The sequence below is a fragment of the Watersipora subatra genome, chromosome 11 (genome assembly GCF_963576615.1).
Source record: "Watersipora subatra chromosome 11, tzWatSuba1.1, whole genome shotgun sequence".
In the NCBI taxonomy this organism is placed as follows: Eukaryota; Metazoa; Bryozoa; class Gymnolaemata; order Cheilostomatida; family Watersiporidae; genus Watersipora; species Watersipora subatra.
Window position 1 is genome coordinate 37,972,044 of NC_088718.1, and position 25,587 is coordinate 37,997,630.

General features: G+C 40.0%; 3 protein-coding genes across 4 annotated transcripts in view; 2 read left to right on the plus strand and 1 right to left on the minus strand.

Annotated features, from left to right (window-relative positions):
- Positions 1-1,689: 1,689 nt before the first annotated feature.
- LOC137408508 (uncharacterized) lies at positions 1,690-10,855 on the minus strand. The gene is made up of 6 exons (XM_068095060.1): positions 10,709-10,855; positions 10,067-10,153; positions 9,311-9,467; positions 7,084-7,226; positions 5,640-5,788; positions 1,690-2,938 (listed from the first exon to the last, which is right to left on the minus strand). The coding sequence occupies exons 1-6, from the start codon at positions 10,836-10,838 to the stop codon at positions 2,759-2,761; spliced, it is 846 nt and encodes a 281-aa protein (XP_067951161.1). The 5' UTR covers positions 10,839-10,855; the 3' UTR covers positions 1,690-2,758.
- LOC137408645 (uncharacterized) lies at positions 7,355-9,078 on the plus strand. Its single transcript, XM_068095232.1, has 2 exons — positions 7,355-7,666; positions 7,969-9,078. Exons 1-2 carry the CDS (start codon positions 7,355-7,357, stop codon positions 9,076-9,078), a joined length of 1,422 nt encoding a protein of 473 aa, XP_067951333.1.
- Positions 10,856-19,775: 8,920 nt separating the features above from the next.
- Positions 19,776-25,587, plus strand: part of LOC137408294 (uncharacterized) — a 28,357-nt gene continuing 22,545 nt past the window's right edge. For both annotated transcript variants that reach the window (XM_068094755.1, XM_068094756.1), the window contains exon 1: positions 19,776-19,836. The gene's annotated coding sequence lies outside the window, so the exon portion shown is untranslated. The remainder of the gene's footprint in view (positions 19,837-25,587) is intronic.

A 25,587-nucleotide genomic window follows, 5' to 3' on the forward strand; every position in this document is an offset into this window, starting at 1 on the left:
GTTAGGTTAAACGGGTAAGGATGGCTACAGATTATGGGAGCTGACGTCAAAAATACCTCGTGTGATAACCTATGTCAAAAAAAATACTAGGTCAGCCGAAGGCGCTGCTCATATCTCAATGATCAAATGTTGTCTCTTTGAAAGCTGACAAACTAGCACAAAATAAATGACATTCGAACTGAGCAATTACAAAGCAAACAAGTGTATTTATCACAAAAGTTCATGCACTAAATGCAATATACTTTAATCTTTTGAAAAAGACCAATTTTTTATTTAATAATGCCTGCACTGGCAGGATGACAATAAAATTCCATAACGACAAAGTAATCAGTATGCTGCACAAACCCTGATAGAACATATATATATATATATATATACATCCATACATATATTTATACATATCTATATACATGTATGTATATATATCAATAAGTATATCAGTACATATACATGTCTACCAGGGTTGTGAACTTTACAAAAATCCTAACTGCGCATTGATAAGCACTCACTGAAGCTCAGGATGTAAAATGCATTACAGTTACAGTAAATATTTGCCTGGATATCTAGTTTCAGTAGCAATAGAAAGCATGTCACAGCCATGCAGTATAATTGTATTACATACTTTTGCTCTTGCGCAGTGCGTAGTATACATGCAATACAACTATTTTCTAATGCGCAGTAAGCAGTATTGGTGCAGTGGTGGTATTGCCTACTGCACAATGCTGTAATGGATTTACTGGGAGTATTTGTAATGCCCATTTCGCAGTGCTATATAAAGTAGAAACCTTTGCATTACACTGTACATGCGTCCAAAGAACATTTCCGTAAACATTTTGCACAAACTCATCAGAGAATCAAGTATTGAGTTGACTTGGCTGCAATCACAGCACAATTGCAAGATGTGAATTCCGTTTACACTTGTGTATGAGTGTGAAAACTAACTGGTCACAATTGGTATGTTGTATATGGCTAAAATGAAAATCTACTATGGTTTTAATACATAGCGTTAATAAAAATACAATATAAAGACCTCAATGTTGTCAATTGGAATGGTTTTAATGCTCGACTACCTAATCTGAAATATGTAGGAGGGAAAGCACAAGGCCGTGAGTTTGCTGAACATAGCATATGTCAACTTTGTACAATGCAGTACAGACACTTGAGAAGCCAGCCACTATGTATCCACAGTATCAACATCATACAAATGTGCCAATGGAATACGCATGCAGTTTCAAGTTTTGAAGAATGCACATTCGCGGTATCCATGAATTGCTGGGTTTCAGGTAATGCTTCATGAAAGTAGAAATGCTGTAGATCACAGTGGGAAATATGTTGAAGAAGCGCAGTTGCAGCCAATGTCTAATACGCGTTTGAAGTTGCAATTAACTGCAAAATTACTGCATACTGCACTGCGATGATGCTGCGCAGGTCTAATGCATTACAACCCTAATATCTGCATATACATGTATATATATATATATACATACATATATATATATATATATATATATATATATACGCAGTAAGTACATATACATCATGTATATATATCCACAGATATATATACATATCTATACATATCCGTGTATAATATCTATGCACATCTGCAAATAAACATATTCTTAGATAAAACCATTGATGTATCCATAAAAAAAATATATTTACTACAGAAATGTCAGCTGCAAAAAAAAACTATTGTAGAGATAAATTTATTGCAGTTTTGAGAATGAGTACAAAAGTACAAATGAAAAAGATAATAAATAACAATACAGTACCAACATATCATAAACAACAACACAAAACCTCTTAGACTGTTGTCAAAGGCTAAAGATCTTAAATTACAACTTGCGAATAAGGTGTTCACTCAAAAAGTGTGAAGAATCCATAATATTACTGTGTGTAGATGCCAAACAATCGTACTGATAAAAATAATGTCATGTGATAAAAATAGATCAGAAATATACCAAGAAACAGTAAACAAGATAACGTGCAAGTTTATGGAATGCATAACATAAGAGGGCATCGAGTTTTAGCAAAAGAGAATCAAGATACAGAATGACTCTCAATTTTGTAATAAGCACCAAGGAGTAAACAACTCCTGCAAGTGTTGAAAGCTTATGGATTGTGTAACACTGAGACTGCAAGTACATAATGTTCCAGAATATTGTGGTAATTCTCTAAAATTTACGATATCATGGAATACTCTAAAATAAATGATTACTTATTTATAACAAAAATGGAAAGAGCACATAACTCCATGTAATATATCAATGCTCTAAAACAAAATCATAGCCATGGAAAAAGTAACAGCACGACTGCAAAACTCCATGAATTGGGTAACTCTGAATTACATGTCTGTGAATTTCTCAACCTAACGAATAAACCTTATTTCTTACCTGCTGTAAAAATTTCTCAAAGCTATGAAATGCACAACTCTTTGAAGTACAGAACTCTATGAAATGCGCATGTAAAACGACTAGCAAAAGACACTAAGTCACTGAATAAAGAAGCCCTTTTTGACCTAGATGACCATGACCCGGTATCCGGTTGGCTGAGCAGATTAACTTGCATTGGAGAATGGGCATTGAGAAATATTTAAGACTGGATAATCTTCTGCCCCAACCAGTGGAGTTTTATGGAATCAAAGTGTAGCCTGTTATCCACAAGTCACTTACTCTTGACCATACATTATTATGCATCTCAAGACTTGAAAACTATCTTTGCTTGACGACGATAAGCAAACATGACAGAGCTAAGGCTAGAGGCTGTTGCCGAAGAGTACCATAGCTGATGTAACTAGGAAGCACAAAAGAAGTTCCTCCCTGTAAAAAAGATCCTTGAGAGGAATCCTCCTGGTGAACAGCAGTCGACGTGTTTCGTATCCCAGCACAGTGATTGCCAGGATGTCTGGTACAAGGAGGCCAAAGTCCCTTGCCACCTGTGAGCGAGTGGTGAATGTGAGTATTGATAGATAAATATTAACTTTATTTACACGGGTCAATGCCAGTCAAAGTAAATTAGACCATGAGACAAAAATGATGAAGCGAAATTATGCCTATTTGAAGGTTTTTTTGGATAACGCTGTTCTAAAATGTGTATTCTATAAAATACAAGTGATACAATATAAAACACTGTTCTATATTGTATCACATTATATATAGAATATATAATGTGATATAATAAATTAAAAATAAAATACATGTGATATAATACATTATACATGTATATTCATAATATATTAAATAATATATAGTGAATATATAGTATATATACATAATATATATAGTAATATAAATACTATTATATAAAAATAATATATATTATTATATTTATTATATATTATTATGTATATATACATAATAATATATAATATACGTAATAATTATACATAATAATTATACATTATAATATAGAACACTGTTCCATATCATATGGTATAATTATAGATGATAATTATACCATATATAATATAAAACACTGTTCTATAATGTGATAAATGAACTAATTTAATGGGCACCGGACTATTTTTTATGCTTCGATCAATTAATAACGAACATTCACAGCATCTTAGAAGGTCCCTATAATGGTTATTGGTCCCTGTTGCAGAGCAGAGGATTTGATAAAGGGTGTTAACCTCTAAACAAAACCATGTTTGAGAGGCGAGCATATGTGAACACATTCAAACAAAGTTTATTTTTTCGCACAATCTGTTTTGGATGTTGAAACTAGAGATGCCCGATTCTAAATTCACCAGCCGATTCATACACCGATTCTTATTGAAAAATAATCCGATTCAGATCTTTTGTGTTGCATAGATAATTGTTCATTTTATTATGCAAATATAAAAATAATGCAAAAAATGTAAATATTAATGTATTTTTACATTTTCATTTATGGAAAAAAGATATATATATATACATTCAGATACTGACATACCGCGCGTTTAGTAACAAAACAGTTCATGTTTCTTGTAATTTGTTATTAATAATGGTAATTACTGTTAATGGTACATCTATCTCTGTGATAATGAAGTCACTCATCTATTGCTGAATGAACTGCCGCGCCTGTACAAGTTTAGAGCAAATTATTTAGTTACCGTTAGTGATTTAATTCTCTCAGTGAGAAGTCTCTTTCTTCTATCACTATCAATGTAGCCAGTTGTACTGAAGACGCCCTCACTTGCCACAGATGATACAGGACAGAGGACAGGCTAAATACTGATAAGCCACTGGGGTTATTTTGTACCATACAAATGATACGATTAAGAGAGAGAGATAGATAACTTTATGCGTTGACTGCTTAAATTACTTTCGTAGTGCTAGTAAATAAAAATATAACACTGTGTTCTTGTTTCCTATTTTGTTACTTTGTTCGTGATTGGCTGCAATAAATCCTATCGCTGTAATTGGAAAATACCAGACTTTGTGATTACGTCCTGATTAAAGTAAAAAGGTTCCTCAGCTGTGTGGATGTTAATCAGGCGATAGTCATGAAATAAATAGTGTGGCAGGTCCGGAATTCATTAAGTAAAATTAAGGAACTTGCAGCTGATGATTTTTATTAGTGTAGCAGGCTGAAATACGGTTTTTTGCTAAATAGTTGATCTGTAAAAAGTATTGGAAGTTTCGGATTTTTTAAGAAAAGATCGGCCGATACCGATTCAGATATTAACACCGATATCGGCACCGATACCAAAACCGGTGCAACTCTAGTTGAAACTATAAGATAATATTTGTAAGAGCAAATATTTTTATTAAAATATATCTATTCGTCTCACAGTCAAAAGCTAACAGCATCTCCTTAATAAATACCACAAGTAACTTACGCACGGAATTAAAACACTTTATATTGAAAATAAAAATATTTCCACCAAATGTAATAACTAAATTAACAATGTAATAACCAGTAAAAAAAGTTTCATTGTTTTAATTTAGCGACAGAAATGGAAGTGCAGAATCGACAATTCTGAAGGTCAGAGGTAGAGAAGGTAATAGATAGACTTCTTGTAACCTAGATTAAGTGAACTTTGAAAACACCTTACAGAAATCTGAACGGAAAATTCCATACACAATTATCATCAGAAAACACTATAGGGAAATTTGATTGGAGAACACCGTGTGACCATACACAACTTTAATCATAAAACACCAGACACAATTATGATCGGTAAATCGCGATACGCAATCTTAATCAGAAAAAACCTACAAGGATCTGATTGGAAAACCCTATACACTATCCTGATTGGAAAACACCATACACTATTCTGGTCATAAAACCCACGGTAAGCTACAATTGGAAAACACCATACACTATTCTGATCAGAAAACACCGTACACAATTTTGATTATAAAATCCCATAACCAATTCTGAACGGAAAACACCATACACTTTTATCATTGGAAAACACCGAATACAATCACGATCGGAGAATCCCATACACAATTCTGATTGGAGAACACTATACACTAATCTGATCGGAAAACACCATACACTACTCTGATTGGAAAACTCGATACATTATTATCATCAGAAAATACCATACACAATTCTGAACAAATAACAGCGTACACTAATCTGATCAGAAAATACCTAATAAAAACCTAATCGGAAAGTTGCCGACAATACCAATAAAAACTCACTTGTGGACGACTGCCATGACTGTATAGTATATTGATGATGAACTGATCAAAGCCTCCTATGATGACATGGGACATGTTGATAGCAAACACTGCCAGTATGTGGAAAGTTTCCAATTTGTGCGATGCCCTTACGAGGTATATTATAATGCCTAGATAATGACAACATATTGATAGGGTTGGCAAACCTGCTGTTTCCAGTACAGCGACGGAGGTTGTCAAACAAGCAACTAGTAAAACAACCACAAAAGTTGCTATGGTAAACCTTCCAGACGTTGAGGTACTACTTGTCACATAAAAATTGAAAACATATAAAATATATAATAATATATATCAGCCAATTAGCAAAACTTCTATATATAGCATTTGCGCCAAAAATATTACTCTGATAAAGAATTAAAAGTTTGTGTAACTTGGTTTAATGGGTTGTTTTAATAGAGATCATCGAGTGTATACAGGTGCGTACCGAATACCTTTGTGTTAGACTACTCCCTGATTATGGCCAGCACTTTTGTCTAGACAGTAGTATCTTTAGGGTGTAGAATAAATCATGCCCTCTAAAGTACAAACACTTTGATTTCATCAGAAAGGAAGCTTTTATTAATACAATAGTCATGAAAGCTTGATTTGAGAATATGCCAGAAGACAAACCTACTACATTCAGCCAATGCAATATGATTTTCTAGCTGTCAAGGGCAATACTACTGCGGCTAGTAATGTACCTTTGGGTTTATCCGATATTTCTCAAGAGACCCTTATGTTACGTAATTGGAGTGCACACGACATGTTCAAAATCCAATCACAATTTTAGGAGAACTACGGTTGTTTTTTATGACAATGGTACATGAGGAAATGGGATAGCCAAATCAGTTACAGCCAATCAATGATGACCGGCGGTATGTGCGGCGATGCATTCTTAAAAGCCATTATCCGAGGCCATTATAAACATTGCAATGGTTTATAATGGCTCTCAAAACTAATACTAAATTAAAACTCAATACTAACAGCTGACTGCAAAAATCTTGAGATTTAACAAGTTCAGATTCAGTCGGAAACATTGAACTGCATGAAAAAGGATAACCACTTTAAAGTAGACAAACAATTCTAAAACTTATTCTATTCAAAAGAAGCACTGTCCGGGAAACTTAGTCTATTTAAAGGTCCTATTAATACATGTTTAATCTGTTAATACCATTTTATGGAGCAGAGGCTATAACGCGTAATCACAAAATTTTAAGCCACTATGTCAACACTGCTATAATGTTACCTAACCCAATACAGTAAGGATGAGCATTTAACATGTATTATAGCAACTTACCAGCTGAAAAGAATTGCCAATGTTACAAGTTGACGAAAACATTAGCTCCAGTTGAAACACGTATATCTGCACAATACCCTCGAATAAACTAAAGACATGCATTCGAGCAAAATAGCTACCATTACTCACCTGAAGAGATAATTTCAGAGATTGTAAAGTAGAGCTGATGGTACCACTGATCATAAAACTGCTCATTGTAGTAATTGAAATAATTCCACCAACTGTAGTAGTGAGGGTAGATGGTGGAGATGAACAGAATTGTCATTGAGTATCTAAAGAGAGAGATGAACAAGACTATCATTGTGTATCTAAAGAGAGAGAGAGAGATGAACAAGACTATCATTGTGTATCTAAAGAGAGAGATGAATAAGACTATCATTGTGTATCTAAAGAGAGAGAGATGAACAAGACTATCATTGTGTATCTAAAGAGAGAGATGAACAAGACTATTATTGTGTATCTAAAGAGAGAGATGAATAAGACTATCATTGTGTATCTAAAGAGAGAGATGAACAAGACTGTCATTGAGTATCTAAAGAGAGAGATGAACAAGACTATCATTGTGTATCTAAAGAGAGAGATGAACAAGACTATCATTGTGTATCTAAAGAGAGAGAGAGATGAACAAGACTATCATTGTGTATCTAAAGAGAGAGATGAACAAAACTATCATTGTGTATCTAAAGAGAGCGAGATGAACAAGACTATCATTGTGTGTCTAAAGAGAGAGATGAACAAGACTATCATTGTGTCTAAAGAGAGAGATGAACAAGACGATCATTGAGTATCTAAAGAGAGAGATGAACAAGACTATCATTGTGTATCTAAAGAGAGAGATGAACAAGACTATCATTGTGTATCTAAAGAGAGAGAGAGATGAACAAGACTATCATTGTGTATCTAAAGAGAGAGATGAACAAAACTATGATTGTGTATCTAAAGAGAGCGAGATGAACAAGACTATCATTGTGTGTCTAAAGAGAGAGATGAACAAGACTATCATTGTGTCTAAAGAGAGAGATGAACAAGACGATCATTGAGTATCTAAAGAGAGAGATGAACAAGACTATCATTGTGTATCTAAAGAGAGAGATGAACAAGACTATCATTGTGTATCTAAAGAGAGAGAGAGATGAACAAGACTATCATTGTGTATCTAAAGAGAGAGATGAACAAAACTATCATTGTGTATCTAAAGAGAGCGAGATGAACAAGACTATCATTGTGTGTCTAAAGAGAGAGATGAACAAGACTATCATTGTGTGTCTAAAGAGAGAGATGAACAAGACTATCATTGTGTGTCTAAAGAGAGAGATGAACAAGCCTATCATTGTGTGTCTAAAGAGAGAGATGAATAAGACTATCATTGTGTATCTAAAAAGAGAGATGAACAAGACTATCATTGTGTGTCTAAAGAGAGAGATGAACAAGACTATCATTGTGTATGTAAAGAGAGAGATGAACAAGACTATCATTGTGTGTCTAAAGAGAGAGATGAACAAGACTATCATTGTGTGTCTAAAGAGAGAGATGAATAAGACTATCATTGTGTATCTAAAGAGAGAGATGGACAAGACTATCATTGTGTATCTAAAGAGAGAGATGAACAAGACTATCATTGTGTGTCTAAAGAGAGAGATGAACAAGACTATCATTGTGTGTCTAAAGAGAGAGATGAATAAGACTATCATTGTGTATCTAAAGAGAGAGATGAACAAGACTATCATTGTGTGTCTAAAGAGAGAGATGAACAAGACTATCATTGTGTATGTAAAGAGAGAGATGAACAAGACTATCACTGTGTATCTAAAGAGAGAGATGAACAAGACTATCATTGTGTATCTAAAGAGAGAGATGAACAAGACTATCATTGTGTATCTAAAGAGAGAGATGGACAAGATTATCACTGTGTATCTAAAGAGAGAGATGAACAAAACTATTATTGCGTATCTAAAGAGAAAGATGAACAAGAATATCATTGTGTATCAAAAAAGTGAGATGAGCAAGAGTGTCATTGTGCATCTACATTATAACAATTTTAGGTTATCAGTTTACAATCTTTCATGGAATCTTCGTGAAATTACAGTTTGCAATTGGTGGCAGTCTAGAAAATGCATCGGTTAAACTTCATCTGATAGAGAACCTTCCTCTTTACACATAAATATAAACAAAGATTGTAGTTCATATTTTATATTCAAAAAGCCACCGAATATCTAGACACACCTGTAATAGATTGACAAACATTATATGACATCACAGATTTCAATGTAAATAAACCTGACAGCAATGACATGACCAGTAGGAAAAGAGCATTTAATTTCTTTCAAAATAGAGGCAGTTTCAAAACAAAACTAACCTGATATCCTTATCCATAAGACATGAAAGAATGTGCTTGAAGCATTCGTATGCAAGCATGAGACCGAATACAACTAAACACCATATCTTAAAGGCATTCGATGTAGCATTAAAATACCAGTGTTTGTACTTGGAGCACGGCGGATGCTCATAGTGACCTGAAACGGCAAATAGTAGTATTACTATCTTCTCACAGAATCAACTCAAAGTCTCTTAAACATCATTTACAACATTTAGTATCTGGTCCAGGGGTTCCCAACCTTTTTCATTTAATTCACCCCTTATGCCTTTTCATAAATTTGACTAAATAAACTCTTAACTCACATGACTAAAAACAACCGATACAACTTAAAATCTCAGTTTATTGTACATATCTAAACATATAACGTAATATAAACTTTTATATAGTACGCATACAACACACCACAACACATGACCTTCGGCATGGCAGTGAATTGATTTGTGACAAGGTTAACTTACTATCCAATCAAAATTTGGATGGATGTGTTCACATATATTTGGGTTCTGACTAGTAGCTCATTATTAGCAACTAGTGTTATAGATAAAACTAAAATGTTAAATGATGAAACTCAAACTCACACAGCGCTGCAGGACATAAATTAAAAAAATCAGACAGCTTTCTGTTCCCCCTTACATATTCAAAATTTCCCCAAGGGGGTAACTCTTTCTGGTTGGGAACCCCTGATTTACAAGAAGATAAAGTCGCACACAGCAGACCTTTGGCGAGTAAACCTACCTCGGAAAACAGTATCAAAGCAGGTACATTCACAATCGAGTGGGTTAACAGGACGTTTACCTGGCCACACCAAATACCCAAAAACGCCTGCAATGACAAAAAATCAAATATAAAATGATAGTTGTAAGAAAATAGTCAAAACAGATTTAGACAAAACAATCGCAAAATAATGCAAGAGTGGAAAACTGTTTATCATCATGTGAATTATGCAAATATGAGATGAAATTGAGCAGAAAGTTGAGCTGAAACCAACTAAATATTTAATATTACTGCACGTTCTCTTCGAGTCTCCAACAGAAAGCAAATTATATCAAATTCGGTAACACCACGAAAGCTTGTTGCAATCATTGGAGTTGCAGTTACTAAAAGTGGCCCTCACAGTTGAGCGTGATGTCTAAAATATTATTTTGATATGTTGATGTAACTAGTGACTCTAGTACAATTATTGCAGCAAATCAGTGAATTTATCAAAATACTACCAATAATAAATGACTAATAAGTGAGCCAGCTATTACTATGAAGCATATAGCACTGAACACAGACATAACAAAAGCATAAACATTAAACTGGTTAACAAAAATTCAGCAACCTCTTTACAAAAGCAAACCTCTTTGTTAGTGCACATAAATAGAAGCTCCTCACCAATGTGGAGATAAGGAATCACACACAGAAGGAAGAAACAAGCGAGGAATTTAAGGAACTGAGGCCAAATCTTCTCATCAGCCGACTTATGATGAAGCTTGTTAAGATTTCGCTCCACAAAACTTTGCATATTCGTAACCAGGAACCTTAAACACAACATTGACCAACAAAGTCATGAGAAAGACTACTAGCTACTGAAATCTAGAATGATGTGTTTGCCTAAATAATTATTACTCCAAAATTGGTGTAAAGATGCAACTATGTTATCAGGTTGGATAGGTATTGCAGATGTGCTGAAATCAAAGGGTCCCAACAAAGTGCAAGAAATAATAATTTACTAGATAAAAGCAGACTAAAATCAAATTAAATGGCGCACAAACTTGGTGTCTAAAATAAGAAAACATAAATAATAGTAGTATATGTGGTGAGCGTCTGAAGCTTTACAGCTAAATATAATACAATACAAATATAATATAATGCAGAGTTAAAAGAATTCACACAGATAAAATCGATGCAACTTGGTTTAAAACAAATATCTGACTGCTTGATAATTATGATTTCAAGAGTAATTATTCTATTTTTTTAAATTGTTTGAATACACAGAAAACCACTACTAAAGCAAAGTTTTTGAAACAGTTAATCTAGATGACTAGCAAGATTTGTATTCTGCCATCACTTACCATAGAATAGAGAAAAGTCTAAGGGTATTGTGCAATTGTAGCCATGGATATATGGAGATGACTTATGCTGGCGTGACACAAAAAATAGTGTCACGGTTAATGTAGCTAAACCGATAATTAGATAAACTCATGAGGAGATGCATGGACTTTCTGTAGTAGTTATTGGTTACAGCGTAAATCAATAGGCAGATGATAAATTCAGATCACCATCTTACAATTGCAACATTGGATTTTTTAAACTTGTGAACAACATAACTCGATCAGCATGAAATTATAAATACAAATGTATTGCTTTGAAAAAGTTTTTGGAACGTTTATTTGATAGGAAACAAAGTATGATGCGACAGGGCCATACAATAAAATTGCTAATTGCAGCATTAATTGTCTCACAGATAAATGTTTGGAGGTTTTTTATTCTGAGGAATTGATATTTAATGTTAACTACTTGAAAAAATTGTGCTGTTGAATAGGTTGGAAACCAAATGTGAATAGCACTGATGGCAAAAATTTGCTTTTGGTAAATTCATAAAATAGTGACAAAAAATACCAATTAACTTTAAAATATATGTTTAACATCACTTTTTGACAATATGTGAGTTTAAATACTTGAGAATTCAGTTGAAATAGAAAAAAATTAAACAGTATCTTGATTGAAAAAGCCAACAAAAAGTTCAAACACAAAGCATGCATTGTGCTAGCCAAATCGGAATTCCGTTGCTGAGGTCTGAGAACCTTCATTAATTATAACAATGATTATATAGAGCTTTCACCAAACAAAAGATTACATACAATGACTGTGACAGTATTGGTAATGATGGATGCAGTGATGTTAAAGAGAGTGCCAAAGAGAGGAGAGAAAAATACTTTCTTCTTTTGGCACTGAAGAGGAGAGTATTTTTGGCAGCGGAACAAGGTTGGACAAGCTGGAGGCACAGCCTATCGAAACAACCCTAATGGAGACAGGTAATGAGCATCACAAAAAAGGTAAGTGATCACGGGGGCTCATTGCCAGTTGTGGTGTGGCCCAAAAAGCAAGAAAGTGTGAGGGTGTGCTGACCTCATACTCATGGGTTCGCATAGAACAAGATGTTCACTCTAAGCATTAAGCGAGATATTGTATTTGAGTCAGATACACTGTGCACATAGCAATCACATGTAAAGAACTGCTCGTATACAGCTAAAATGGTTCTTTTATACAAAATCTGTGACAGCATGGTTGATGTCAAAGTATAAACTTTGCCAAACACAACTTGGTATATGTGACGCCCAACATTAGCCATAATATACATTTTATGTTTTAGACACCAATGGCACGACCAAAGTTCACAGGAAAATATATCATTAAGTTGGATGAAATGTATCAAGAATAAACTTTGAAGGCAGAGACAGGATGAGATTGTTGGCTTTAGACATTGTTCATAGCAATTAATGTCAGCAATAACTGTTCATATAAATAAAACAGTAAACATTGCATAGCCTGTGTAAATGAGTGTTGTTCTTGGAATGTTACAGCAATATTATTATAGCGAGATAATGGTTGTCATGTAAGGCTGACATATTTAGGTCAACTCCGGCGGTCTTCTTCCTTGAGATATTATAATATCTTACAAAAGGGCATGTATAGGATGGGATTATAGGGACTTAGACAAAATTGATGTCTGAGGTCACCACAGTTGAGGGTAACCACAACAAGTGGATAAAGCCAGAGGGTCACGTAGTGGTATGCTGTAGCAAAACTAGTTAAAAATAACAAACAACCATCCCATGCCACAAGACATGTAAGTATATATCTTAATACACTACTCACAACATGAAACAGAACAAAGACACATATGCTCCTTTTATTAAAACTTGTCAATTCCACCGATCCTTCTGGCCTAAAACTATAACTGAACTGAGATCTTAAGGATATGCTCACTTTACAAAAGTAGGAATAAACAAAAAATTACAAAATAAATCTAAGAAACTGTTTTTAGAGTTTTTTTAAAGGTTTTTGTGCCGTCTTGTAAAAAAAATTTATGTGGGAAAATCTCACCTTATCTTGTCCTATGAAAGTATCATGAAAACAACATACTGACAGGAAATGTAGCCAGACCACAAAATACGCATATAATATGCGCAAGCAGCAAACCGCTCAAAAGCATCAAAAGATCTAATAATTAGTAAAGGTTAAAGGTAAATTAGAAACTCCAAAATTGGAAAGATCAATCATAAAAATTGTGTCAACACCAGCTAGAAAAACCGCCAAAAAAGTGCAGAAGCAATTAAATCTATCAACAACCATCAGAAAACCACCAAAGAAACATTGGAGTTGAATCAAATGATTACACGTATACAGATCTGCCAATCTGTACATACACCAGCTAAAGACTTACGCAAAAAAGATACCTTCGCACACCTGACATAAAGCATTGAATCTTGACACTCAACCTACTCCCACAGGCTAGCCTTCCCACATGCTAGACATCTATAAAAGAAAACAAGTTCCAAAGACTCAGCCTCTTTCCCAAGAACCTGCTTGGGCGCTCTCCCCTCTGCCTGCCGAAGAGCCTTTCACTCCTGCCTGTGAAGTCTCTTTCCCCACCATCTCCCAAAACTTTCTACCTATGGACTGTCATGACTTTCGCTTGACTGTCAAAGCTCGCAGCTGTGTTGGACTGAGCAAACAAACATGGAGAACCGCTCGAGTAAGGATGTAACTTTCATTAGCTATTCTAACCTTTTGCCATTAATATTATTGTTCAGAATTTTGTTAGCTGTGTATTTTAATTGTTTACTTATAGAATAAAGAAGTAACATTTACTGGTAAATATCAGTATTGCTTACAATAGCTTAACACCTTCACTAGTACCTGAACCAGTAATAATTAGATTAAATCTCACAAACTAAGCAAAAGTGCCCAAACGCAACATAATCAAAATAGAATAAGATGGCAAACAAACTCAACACTTGATGTTGTGTGGATTCAGATTAGTTATGCACAACATGATTTCTCTGTCATAAGCTTATGAGTACGTAGTCTATTAGGTAAACAGTTTGTATTACACACATGCGCAAGAGTACGCATGCTTCCTGTTATCACATCGTGTTGACAGTGACTTCCCTTCTTTATTTTTATTACAAGCTTGATCGTGTAACATCGGTACTAATCTTTAATAAATCCTTCACAGTCTTGATCATGGCGTCGTAGGCAAGATAGCCTTGAATTAATTTATTTACCAGAACGTCTGCACCACTTACTTTGACTATATATATAACATACGTCAATGACATGGATTCTATCAAACCTCCAAGAGAACTAGATTTTGGCAGTTTACAAAGTTTGGCCAAAATGAAAAATAAAATTTGAAAGATAAAGGAGCGCTTCAGGGCTGGATGAAAAAGCAGCAAAAAAGCAAGTAGACATGCTAATCTATTCCATGGGTCCGGAAGCAGAACAAATAGCCACACAGATTACAGTAAAGCCACCCAGACCGGCAGATACGGACAATGGGATTCAAGTGGAAGATGATGAGGAGACATTAATTCCAAAGAGCTCTTGGGGGTTTTGACAATTATTTTAATCCTAGAGATAATCATCTCCACTATGCTGATGTGTTTGGCAGCAGGGGTGCAACTGCCACAGAAAAATAATGAGCAGTTCATTTGCAATCTACATGAATTAGTTTCTAAATGTCAATGGTAAGACCGCTTCAAAACTGACATGCTTCGAACGCTACTTCTCGCTGGTAAGACAGACAAGGCATTGTCTTGATTAACAGAACTTCAGGTTAATGCTGAGGTAACATTGAAAAAAATTAAACAACAACTACGCACTGAGATTATACTACAGAACCAGCAAGCTGAGATGGATGGAGACAAAGGCGTCCTAGCTGTATGACAAGACGTGGAGAGGAACACGGATCTCTGTAACACTAGCAGTAGTCGTAGGTCCCAAATTACAGCTTTAGGTGCTAACGCTGGTCAGTACATTACAAATTGCAGATTCTATAATGCACGAAGTAGGTGTAATGCTTATGAAAAACGCTGCTTTGCATGCGGCCAGTTTAATCATTTGCCACGAAGCAGGATGTGTAAGGATAACCAAGGACAGCTAGTGGGTTATAAAAATGAAGACACTGTTGTATCACACACTAATCAGGTTTCTGCAACTAATGCTAATGTACCTGGAGCTAGGAGTAGTGAAATGTCTCTCAGTAATGAGATGTTTTTTGTGTGAACCATTTAGGTGCAGTGGATAGTAGAGGAAGCAGTGATAGTCAGCGGCTTGTGATTGTTTCTATCAAGGGTGAACCTCTACAACTACTCGTAGATAATAGTTCTGAAGTCAGTGTCATACCAAAATCTGTATTTGTGCAACTAGGCTTTAGAGATGTAGGGATGACTGATGCAGTGCTGACGGGCTATTCTGGCAAAAAATCCAGTTATAGGTAAAGCTACACTGCCGGTGGGGCTTAAGGGCATCTGGGGCATTGACACTCTTTTTTATGTGACCGACGAATCAAACGGTGACAAGAAGGTACTGCTGTTAGGTCTGCCGGCTATAAGGGCTCTATACCCGAATATGTATGCTTAACAAGGTAAGTGCTGAAGATATTCAGGATCATAGGCCCATGAGAGAAATCGTTGAAGAGCATACAGAGGTCTTTACAGGGTTGGGTCACTTTGGTAGCGTGGTTAGTTTAGAACTAAAACCAGGTGCAGTTCCTCAAGCTATACCGCCAAGGCAAGTACCTTATGCTATGCGACCTAAGCACCAAAAGAAGTTAGGTAGGTTGGAAAGGTGTGTGTTATTTGTAAAGACACAAACGCTACGGAATGGCTTTCAAGTTTGGTTATTGTAAAAAAGCCTAATGGTAGCATACGCCTCTGTCTCGAGCCTCAGTATCTAAATTCTCAGTTAGTGCAAGCTCAGTGTTCTATTCCTACGACTAATGAAATTTTTTCTCGGGTATCTGGGTCTAAGGTGTTCACAACCATTGGTGCTAAGAATGGTTTCCATCAAATCAGCTTGGATGAAAGCCACTCAAAATTGGCTAGTTTTGTCACAGATTTTGGGAAGTATTGGTATCTTCGCTTACCAATGGGTATCAGTAGCTCACCTGAAATTTACCACCAGCGCATGATGGATGTGCTGCTTGACATACTAGGTGTGGAAATATATTTTGGTGATGAGCTGATACACGCATCAGACATACAGGAACATAACAGGCGACTCTTTCAGGTATTGAATAAGTGCAAGAAACTAGGTCTTACTCTGAACCCTGACAAATGTGTGTATGCAAAGGAGAAAGTTTCATTTCTGGGTCACAAATTATAGGCTGAAAGGGTTAGGCCTGCTGAAGCTAAAGCTGAGACTGTACAAAACATGGTCGAACCAAAAAACAAGAAAGCTGTGGAGGCTTTTTGGGTTTTGTAAATTACTTGGCAAAATCCGTATCTCACTTATCAAAACACACTAATCCTCTAAGTCAACTGTGTAAAAAAAAGGTGCAATTTGTTTGAAGTGAAAGTCAAGCCGGTTCTTTAAAAAAGAACAAACGGCAGATTAGTGAAGCACCCACATTAGCTTTCTATGATTCTATTAAGCCAGTCATATTATCAGCTGATAGCTCAGCCCACAGCTTAGGTGCAGTGCTGATGCAAGACAATAGACCTATAGAATTCACTGACAAGTCACTGACAGGCTGTCAACAGCAATACAGCCAATTGAAAAAGAGATGTTGACAGTTGTTTTAGCATGCAAGCGCTTTACATACTACTGTTGGGGTCTATAAAATATCAAAATTGAGACAGATCACATGCCTCCAGCTGGTATCATGCGCAAAGACGTGAATACCTCGTCACCTAGAATAGCTGCAATGTGACTAGAGTTAATGTCTTACCCGATTAGAGTTCCAGTTGATATACACTCCAGGCAAAGATATGGCCCTGTCAGATACCTTGTCTCGAGCTTGCCTACAGGGTACAAATCTGTTTGAGGATTTAGATGTAGACTTTTTGTTATTTGTATGTTTGGTAGTAGTTAGGTCTGAAGACACTATGGCTAAATATAAACAGGCAATACTAAATGACGAGGAACTGAGTGTGGTGCGTCCGTACATTGACAGAGGATGGCCTATGAATAAGAAGATGTGTGGTAGACATGCAATGTTTTTTGGAACATTAGAGACAGTTTGTCTATAGTAGAGGGTCTTGTGTTTTATGGCCTGAGGTTGGTCATTCTTTTTGCTTTGAGAGCTGAGATAGTCAAGGACCTTTATAGTGCACACAGGGTGTAGCAAAGACTTTAGAGCAGGCGACACAGTCGGTATTCTTTTCTGGACTCAGAGGACGACTTGAAAATACTTGTTTGTCATGTGAACTATGTCTTACTAGGGAGAGAGGGGAGCGAAGGGAGCCTCTCATTCTCCATCCAGTGCCTGACCTTCTGTTTCAGACAACTGGTGTAGACTTGATTTCGTATGGCGGTACAGATTATCTCTTGGTTGTTGATTATCTGAGCAAGTAGCCATTGATTAGGCAGCTGAAGTGGGGTACCACGAGTGGGGTAGTAATAAGATTGTTGAAAGAGATTTTTGGGGAGTATGGAGTGTCTCAAAAAATTGTATCAGACAATGGGCCTCAATTTAGTTCGGCACAGTTTCAGGCTTTCTGTAGGGACAATACGATATAACACAGCACTAGCTCCCTTATGCATGCTCAGGCTAATGGTTAGGTTGAACGGACGATAGGCACAATAAAGTCTATGCTCCCTAAGTGTCAGGAAGCCAATGGGTGGCAAGGGTAGCTAGCTATTAGAAACACTCCAGTAGTGACAGGTGCCATTTTCGGCGGAGCTCTTCCAAAGTAGGGTTTTACGGGACAAGATGCCTGTGGAGGTGTCTAGGTATGCTATGCACACTTATGATTCAGGTCAAGTGTGTAGTCAGCTTGGTGACATAAAAAGCAAGGATAAGTACTATCATGATAGTCACAGCGATCCTGAGAGAATGCCTTTCGTGGTTGGACAAGCGATATATTTCAAAACCTGTAACCGGGGTTGGGTACCAAGTAAGGTGGTTGCAGTACATGGAGATAGGTCTTATATAGTTTAAACGCTAGGAGGAGATAGGTATATGAGAAATAGGGTAGATCTTAGACTGAGTAAGGCAGGTGCTACAACACCAGCGTTGCCAAAGATGGTAAGTAGAAAGGACCCTATAGCATGCACACTGCAGTCTGAAGTTACGAGTGCACCAGGAGGGTCTGTGTTGCTGGCTCTTGACAAACTGCCGATAGTGTCTGCACCTAGCGGCGATTCGCCGCAGCACATACAGTGTCCGGCACGTGTGACTGATAGTGGTAATACCGCTGCTGTTGGCGGCGGTAGTCCAGAAATAGTTTCTCGTTCAGGCAGAGCTATAACCAAAACTAGATTGCATGCACACTATCACTTCTACAAGTAAATGGCGGCTCACTTTTAACACGTGTATGCTATTAATTAGTATTTTAAATTTGTATGGCACTGTCACGTACCACTTGTGTATTGTTTTTTTGTTTTGTGTAAGGAGATAGATGTCTTAGGTTTATGAGCGCGTAGTATATTAGGTAGACATTTTGTATTACACACATGCTTCCTGTTACCGCTTCGTGTTGACAGTGAGTTCCCTCCCTTATTATTATTATTACTATCTTGATGGTGTAACATCGATACTAATCTTCAATAAATACTTCAGTTTTGATCATTTTCTATATCCACCTATAACTATCTCACTAATTATTAATCTTTAATTTGAGATTTTTACTTTTAACACCTAAAATTACATAATAGCCTCCTTATTTTATTTGAATTTGTTGCTGTTTCAGGTAAAAGATCCAGAAAGATTAACCGACTAGCTTGCGGTTCTAGTAGGACTGTAGAAAAGAGATCTGAACTATTTGGAATAATTATACATTGCAGAAGAAGATGCAAGCAGAATTGTCTCAAATAGTCAAATAAAAAGAAATAAACTAATATTGCAATGACATCATTCATAATTCCTTTAGTACCACGAAACGCGGTTCGATCGTTTTTTATTTTCTTGTCACAAACGCTGTATCCTGCACCGCCTAATTCGAGCGCATTCAACTGGACTCGTTGTACACCTTCGTTGGTGTGCGCCGAAACCATATAATCTATACTCAATAGAGCACTCCATAGAACTGTCATATGGTCAAGTTAGTGATTGCTATATTACCAATCATTGCCGTATGACCAATCATTGCCCAAAACTGTTTAACCATGACTTAGGCTTGATATTTACGTGCGACGTTGAAACGGGCACTGCTGATCCGCTCGTACAACACGACGTTGTATTCAGGCTTTTTAAAGTCAAGAAACGCCGTGCTATGCGTCGTTGTTGGAGCTAAACGCGACTATTAGGCCGAATGATCGAAGAATAGTTTCGTCATAACATGAATTTTGCAGTAAAAAAGGCCTTGCTCGTATGCATCCTTAGACGTTGGATGCATTTTATAAAAAAAACTGTCATGTCGATATTTAAACTCTGTTCTATGGCAAATTGTGATTCACTTCCTATGATTGTACTATTGTGGCAGGGCTCCTATCTAGTTCAATATAATGTATTATAATAGGTATGGTATATACAATCTAGTCGTCGACAATCAGAGTTTCTCAGTATGTCTACCTCTGGGTGCCGCCTAGTTTCAAGTGTTGTTTAAAATTGATCTAGTTTGAAACCAGCGGATCTTTTAACAATTTTAACAAAGCTCTGCAATCAACCAAGCTGAGTCAGCACCCACGTTATTAGAAAATGTTATGTAAGCAAGCACTATGCTTTTGACTACATGGGAGAAAAAGCCTCTGTCATAATGCCTTAGTGTATGAACTTCACGTGTTCAAAAACCGTAAAGACTATAGCATCCTATACAGGGGCTGATTTAGGAAAAACGTGTGTGGTGTAGAATTTGTGTAATATTGTGAAAGATTTCATCGTGCCACCTTCACTGTTATCCACAAGCCGAGTAAACCATGCAGACCCTCTTGTTATCAGAGCATACAACATATATTTATGAGATAAATACATTTGCACTAGTATAACAATGATCAAGCATGCATACAGAAATAATAAACAATATTGGTATACAATGTTTATTGTATGCAGGGAGCTGCTCTGCCTGCCTCTCTAATGCGTTCTTCCTTTTATGCTCTTCTCTTCCGTTGGCTCCGACCACTTGCGGTTTCTGTTTCCCGCCGTAACATTCGCTGCTACGTGACCCGCGTACTTCTAGTCATCTTTGTTTTTAATCGCCGGCCAGGCCTCCGGGCGAAAAGGGAGGTTCGGCCTGCCAATCGATCATCACGCTGGCACCGGCTCTGTTCGTGATGCTCTTCCATCACACTCTCCTCCTAAGACTAGCCTCGGGGGCCATCCGACCGACGCCGGAGGGAGAGAGCATCTGTGCTCAGAGCCGGTGCTCTCGAGCCTCCTCTTCCCTCTGGGAGATAGTCTCCTCCAGGCACAGGGCATCATAACTTCGATGTCGAGCATCCCTAAGGAGCTTTCGAGCTCGGAGGGCCATCTGATGCCACCGGCGGCTATCCTCTAACAACCGGTTGCAGTTGGCCTCTCCCAGCCGCTGGAGCTCTTCCTCCTCAAATCGCTTTCCCAATAGGCTCTGGAGTCAGTCTGCTCTAGTGGGTAGGGTAGGCACAGGCTGGAAGGTCTCCTTCCCCTATGGTGGCGGGAACCCTGTCAGTCTGTGGCTCTAGCTCTCTTCTTCAAGCGCGGGCCGCTTTCGGTCCGGGGGTGGTCGTCTTCTGCCTGAACGGCTGAGGCCCTGGCCGGCCTCTCGGTTGGTGTGAGTGTGGGCCAACACTTCCACATGAGCAGGCCGGCCATCTTCGGAGGCGCAAAAAGGATTGCTCGCATGGTCTGTCCACCAGGCAAATGAAACTCCCAGGTTCGCTGCCTCCACATATCCTCCTGTGCAACATCAACTGCTCGCGTGACTCGTGCTGATATCGGCTGGGGCACACGAAGACAGCGAAGTGCTGCATGACATGCTGCCGGATCCTCCATGTGCTTATTTTGACCCGGCAGAGGTCTCAGGTTTCGAGATGGCGGCCAGTATCCTCTCCCAAGTGGTCCTGTCCACAAAGCGCTCGGTCCTCATGATCGGCTTCTTTTTTTTCGTGCTGTTCCGTTGTCGGCTCCCGAGATGCTGAGCGACTGATTGGACTCGGTCTCTAAAATGTAAGAGACCCGAGCTGTTTCAGCCGTCTTGGCTGCCTCAATCTCAGCCACCCAATCCAGCCTCTCATGTTTTTCGAGTGCCTCCTCGGTAGAGGATGCTGCCGTGTCAGTCGGGGCCGAGTCGCCGGTGTCCTCTCGGCCGTTGGAGATAGACTTGTAGCCAACTATCCCCACGAGTCGAGACTGGCCGACGACTGACATAGTGTCAACCAGGTGTGACTCAACTCGAGTGGAGCTCGAGGAGGCAGCCTGGCCAGAGCACTCCATCACTCGGTCGCTGGTGGCACCCACCAGCTCATCAGAGGCAGTTTGGCTCGAGAGCGCAAACTCCTCCTCATCTGAGGCCAGTAAGTCCACCAGCCTCGCTTCCTCGTTGCTCTCCATGGTTTCGGACAGGCAAGGCTCAGTAGATAACAAACTAGCGAGCTCACCTGTTCTAGCCATGTCGATAAGAGCGTTCGTTGTAATAGTAGTGCAGGGATCCTGAAGACGGTCTGTGTAGCTGCAGGGCATAAACGTAAGAGATCCTTGTTTTACTCTCCTCACGGCTTCTCTACACGCCTGTTTGCTGTCTGAAAGAAGGCTTGGATTGACTACCAATTGTTGCAGCCACGCCCACTCACCATACCTGTCCGGTGGCCTAGTAGCTCGGGCCGGCCGGGGTTATGCCGTATGGGCTCCCTACACTCCTCCCCATGTTGAGCTGGGAGAGGGCTCTCCGTTCGGGCTGGGTAAGTTGGCAGATCTGCTAGCTTCTCACTAACTGACTCCTCTGTGGTCAGCTCCATTTGTTCTGAGTTACCATCAGCTATTATCCCTTGATTAGATTTTAGTGGCTGCTCCGCCTGCCTCCGAGCCAACTCCAACTGGCTTTCCTTCTTACTGCCTATTGTTCTTTGCTGTGAGATTTCTTCTACTTGTCTCCTGGCCAAGTCCAACTCGAGCTGGCAGTCCCTCTCTTGTCTTTTGGCATGGGCCCTTTCATGTTTGGCCGCGTCGCGGCTCGAGTGTAGCTGGTGCTTGGCCTAGCTTTTCCTCTCAGGTATAATAAGGCTTAAGCCGGCACTCATATTAAATAGAGAACTGGCTCTGTCTCTCTATTAAATAGGTATGGTTTGCCCAGGCCTTTATGATTTTCAAAGGGCCCCCGTATTTGGTCTGTAGTTTGGGGTTTTCTCCCCTTCGCCGGCGCTTGTTCAGAAGCCACACCCACTCTCTTGGCGCGTACAGTGGTGGCTCCTCCTGGTCTTCCTCTCTCACAGCCTGTTGGGCCTCCCTCAGTATCTCGTGAGCCGCTTCTAACCTTTTCTGTGTCTCCTGTACGTACTGGTGGGAAGGCCACTCCTCCAGTAGAGGCGGGCTGATTTCCAACAGGTCAGGGAGGCGCAATTTTTAGCTGAACATCAGCAGGTTTGCTGTTTCGCCCGTAACAGAGTGCAGTGTACCTCTGTAGGCTCGCATCAGCTGGGGCAGCAGCCTGTCCCACTCCTCCTGTTCTCGTGTTAGCAGAACTACTCATAACGAGTCTTCAAGTTGCCGGTTGTTTCTTTTCACAATGCCGTTAGCCTGAGGGTGGTATGGTGTGGCGTGTTTTTTCCACTCGTCATAGCAAGCACAGTTCTTCCATCAGTTGGCTCTCAAACTGTGCCCCTTTGTCCGTATGTATTTGCTCCGACAAGCCCATGTAGCAAAATACTCGCTCGTCTAGCGCATTGGCAACTACAGGAGCCATGGCATCCGGGATGGCCAATGCATCCTGCCACCGAGTGAAATGGTCGGTTACCACCAGGATCCACTGGTTCCCTCTCGGTGTCTCCGGCATTGGTCCAACCTTGTCTACTGCCACCTTTTGCTACGGGTGACCTGTGTATAGCCTCTGCTGGCTACTTTCTCCCTTGTTGCCACTGTGCTTAGCCGCCTGGCAGACCTCACACCACGTGACCATTCTCCTCACCATGGCCCTCATACCTGGCCAATACCAGGTCAGTTGGAGCCGGCTGATCATTTTTCCCACCCCAGAGTGGGCCAGGACGTAAGTCTGCCAAATGGCTGTTTCTCGAACAGGTTGGGGGCAGACCCAGCACCACCTTGGCTGGCTGTGTGTACCAGTACGTGCCTCCAGTACCCCGTTCTGCAGCCGGAGGACTGGGTGAATGCAGTGTAGTTGCCGCAGCTCGAACCCACCCAATTCCAATTGCTCGGGAGTTAATTCCATCGCCTGCTACATAGAGAGATATATAGAGGCCACTTGTCCACGTCCGGCGACCTCCATGTGTGCCAACTCTCCCGTGGTGTTTTTTTCTGGTTTTTACCCGAGTCGTCTCACAGAGTCCGGGGTGGCCTCGGCCGGTCTTGAGCTGAACCTCGATACCTCTAGGGGCAGAGGCTGCCTCGAACGACCGACCGTCTCGCGCGCTGTTCCGGCAACTTTCGGGTCAAGACTCTGGTTCTTCCCTTGTTGGTTTTCTAGGGCCAACTCCCTATGGGTTGGTCCTCTATCCCACAACTCGATCGGCTCGCACTGTGGACAGTGTTCGCAGGTCTGTCGACTGAGCCCATCTGCGTTGCCGTGTCTGAGGCTGGCCCTGTGTTCCAGGGTAAACTGGAACTTGGCAGGGTTCTCCATCCATCTGGCCACCTGGTTGGAAAACTCCTTGCGCCGACACAGCCATTGGAGGGATGCGTGATCCGTACAGAGAAGGAACTGGCGCCCATAGAGGTAAGGCCGGAAGTGTTTTACGGCCATCACCACGGCAAGCAGTTCCTTCTGAGTCACACAGTAATTCCGCACCGCCAGATTGAGTGTCTTGCTGAAGTACACGTTGACTTGCTCAACTACCCCTTGTACCTGGGACAACACTGCACTGACTCCGCAATTACTAGCATCCGTATCTAGTATATACAGCTGAGTCGAGTCTGGGTAGCCCAGTACGGGGACTGAGGACAGCGCCTCTTTCAGCTTTTCGAAGGCTTCTTGCTCCTCCTGGCTCAAGACCGGGCCTCCTTGCTGGTGAGGCGGTTCAAAGGACGGACCGTGTCAGCAAAGCTGGGTATGTACTGTCGGTAGTATCCCATGGTACCCAGGAAGCCCTGTAGGTAACGGAAACCCTTGGGATTCGGCCATTGCCGGACTGCCAGGGTCTTTTCTGGGTTGGTGGCTATTCCTTCTTCGCTGACTATATGTCCCAAGTACTGGACTTGCAGCTGCAGGAGCTCGCACTTGGAAGGCTTGAGCTTCAGTCCAGCTCCCTTCAAGCGCTGCAATACCTCCTCCAGCTGTTGCAAGTATCAAAGTCTGAGATGGCGATGATGTCATCCAGGTACAACAAAAGTGTCCTCCAGTGCAGCCCGCGCAGGACCCATTTCATAAGCCGCTGGAATGTGGCCGGTGCCGAGGTCAGGCCGAATGGCAGCACCTTCCATTTCCAGAGCCCGGACCGAGTCGCGAAGGCAGACTTTTCCTATGAGTCTGCGTCCAGGGGTACATGCCAATACCCGCTCACCAGGTCGAGCGTGCTAAAATAACGACTGCCAGACAAGGCATCGAGACTGTCGTCGATCCGGGGGAGGGGGTAGGCATCCTGTGCGGTCATGACGTTAAGTCGCCGGTAGTCGACGCAGAACCACCACTTCCTGTCCTACTTCCGGACTAATACTACCGAGGAGCTCCAAGCTCCGTCGGCTGGCTTGATTAACCTCTGTCCAGCAACTCCTGTACCTGTCGCTCGGCCTCTGCCTCCTTCTCCTGTACCAGACAGTGGGGTGGTTGTCGGATGGGGCGAGTACCTTCCTTCAGTGGAGTGGAGTGTTCCACCTCGGAGGTATGGCCCACATCCTCGTCACCCGCGCTAAAGCTGTGCCAATAACGCACCAGTAGCTGCCCCAGCCCTGCCAACTGGTTCGGCCCTTGGCAGTTCTTCCCGGCAGACACATAGAGATCCTTCAGGTGGGCTGGCACCTT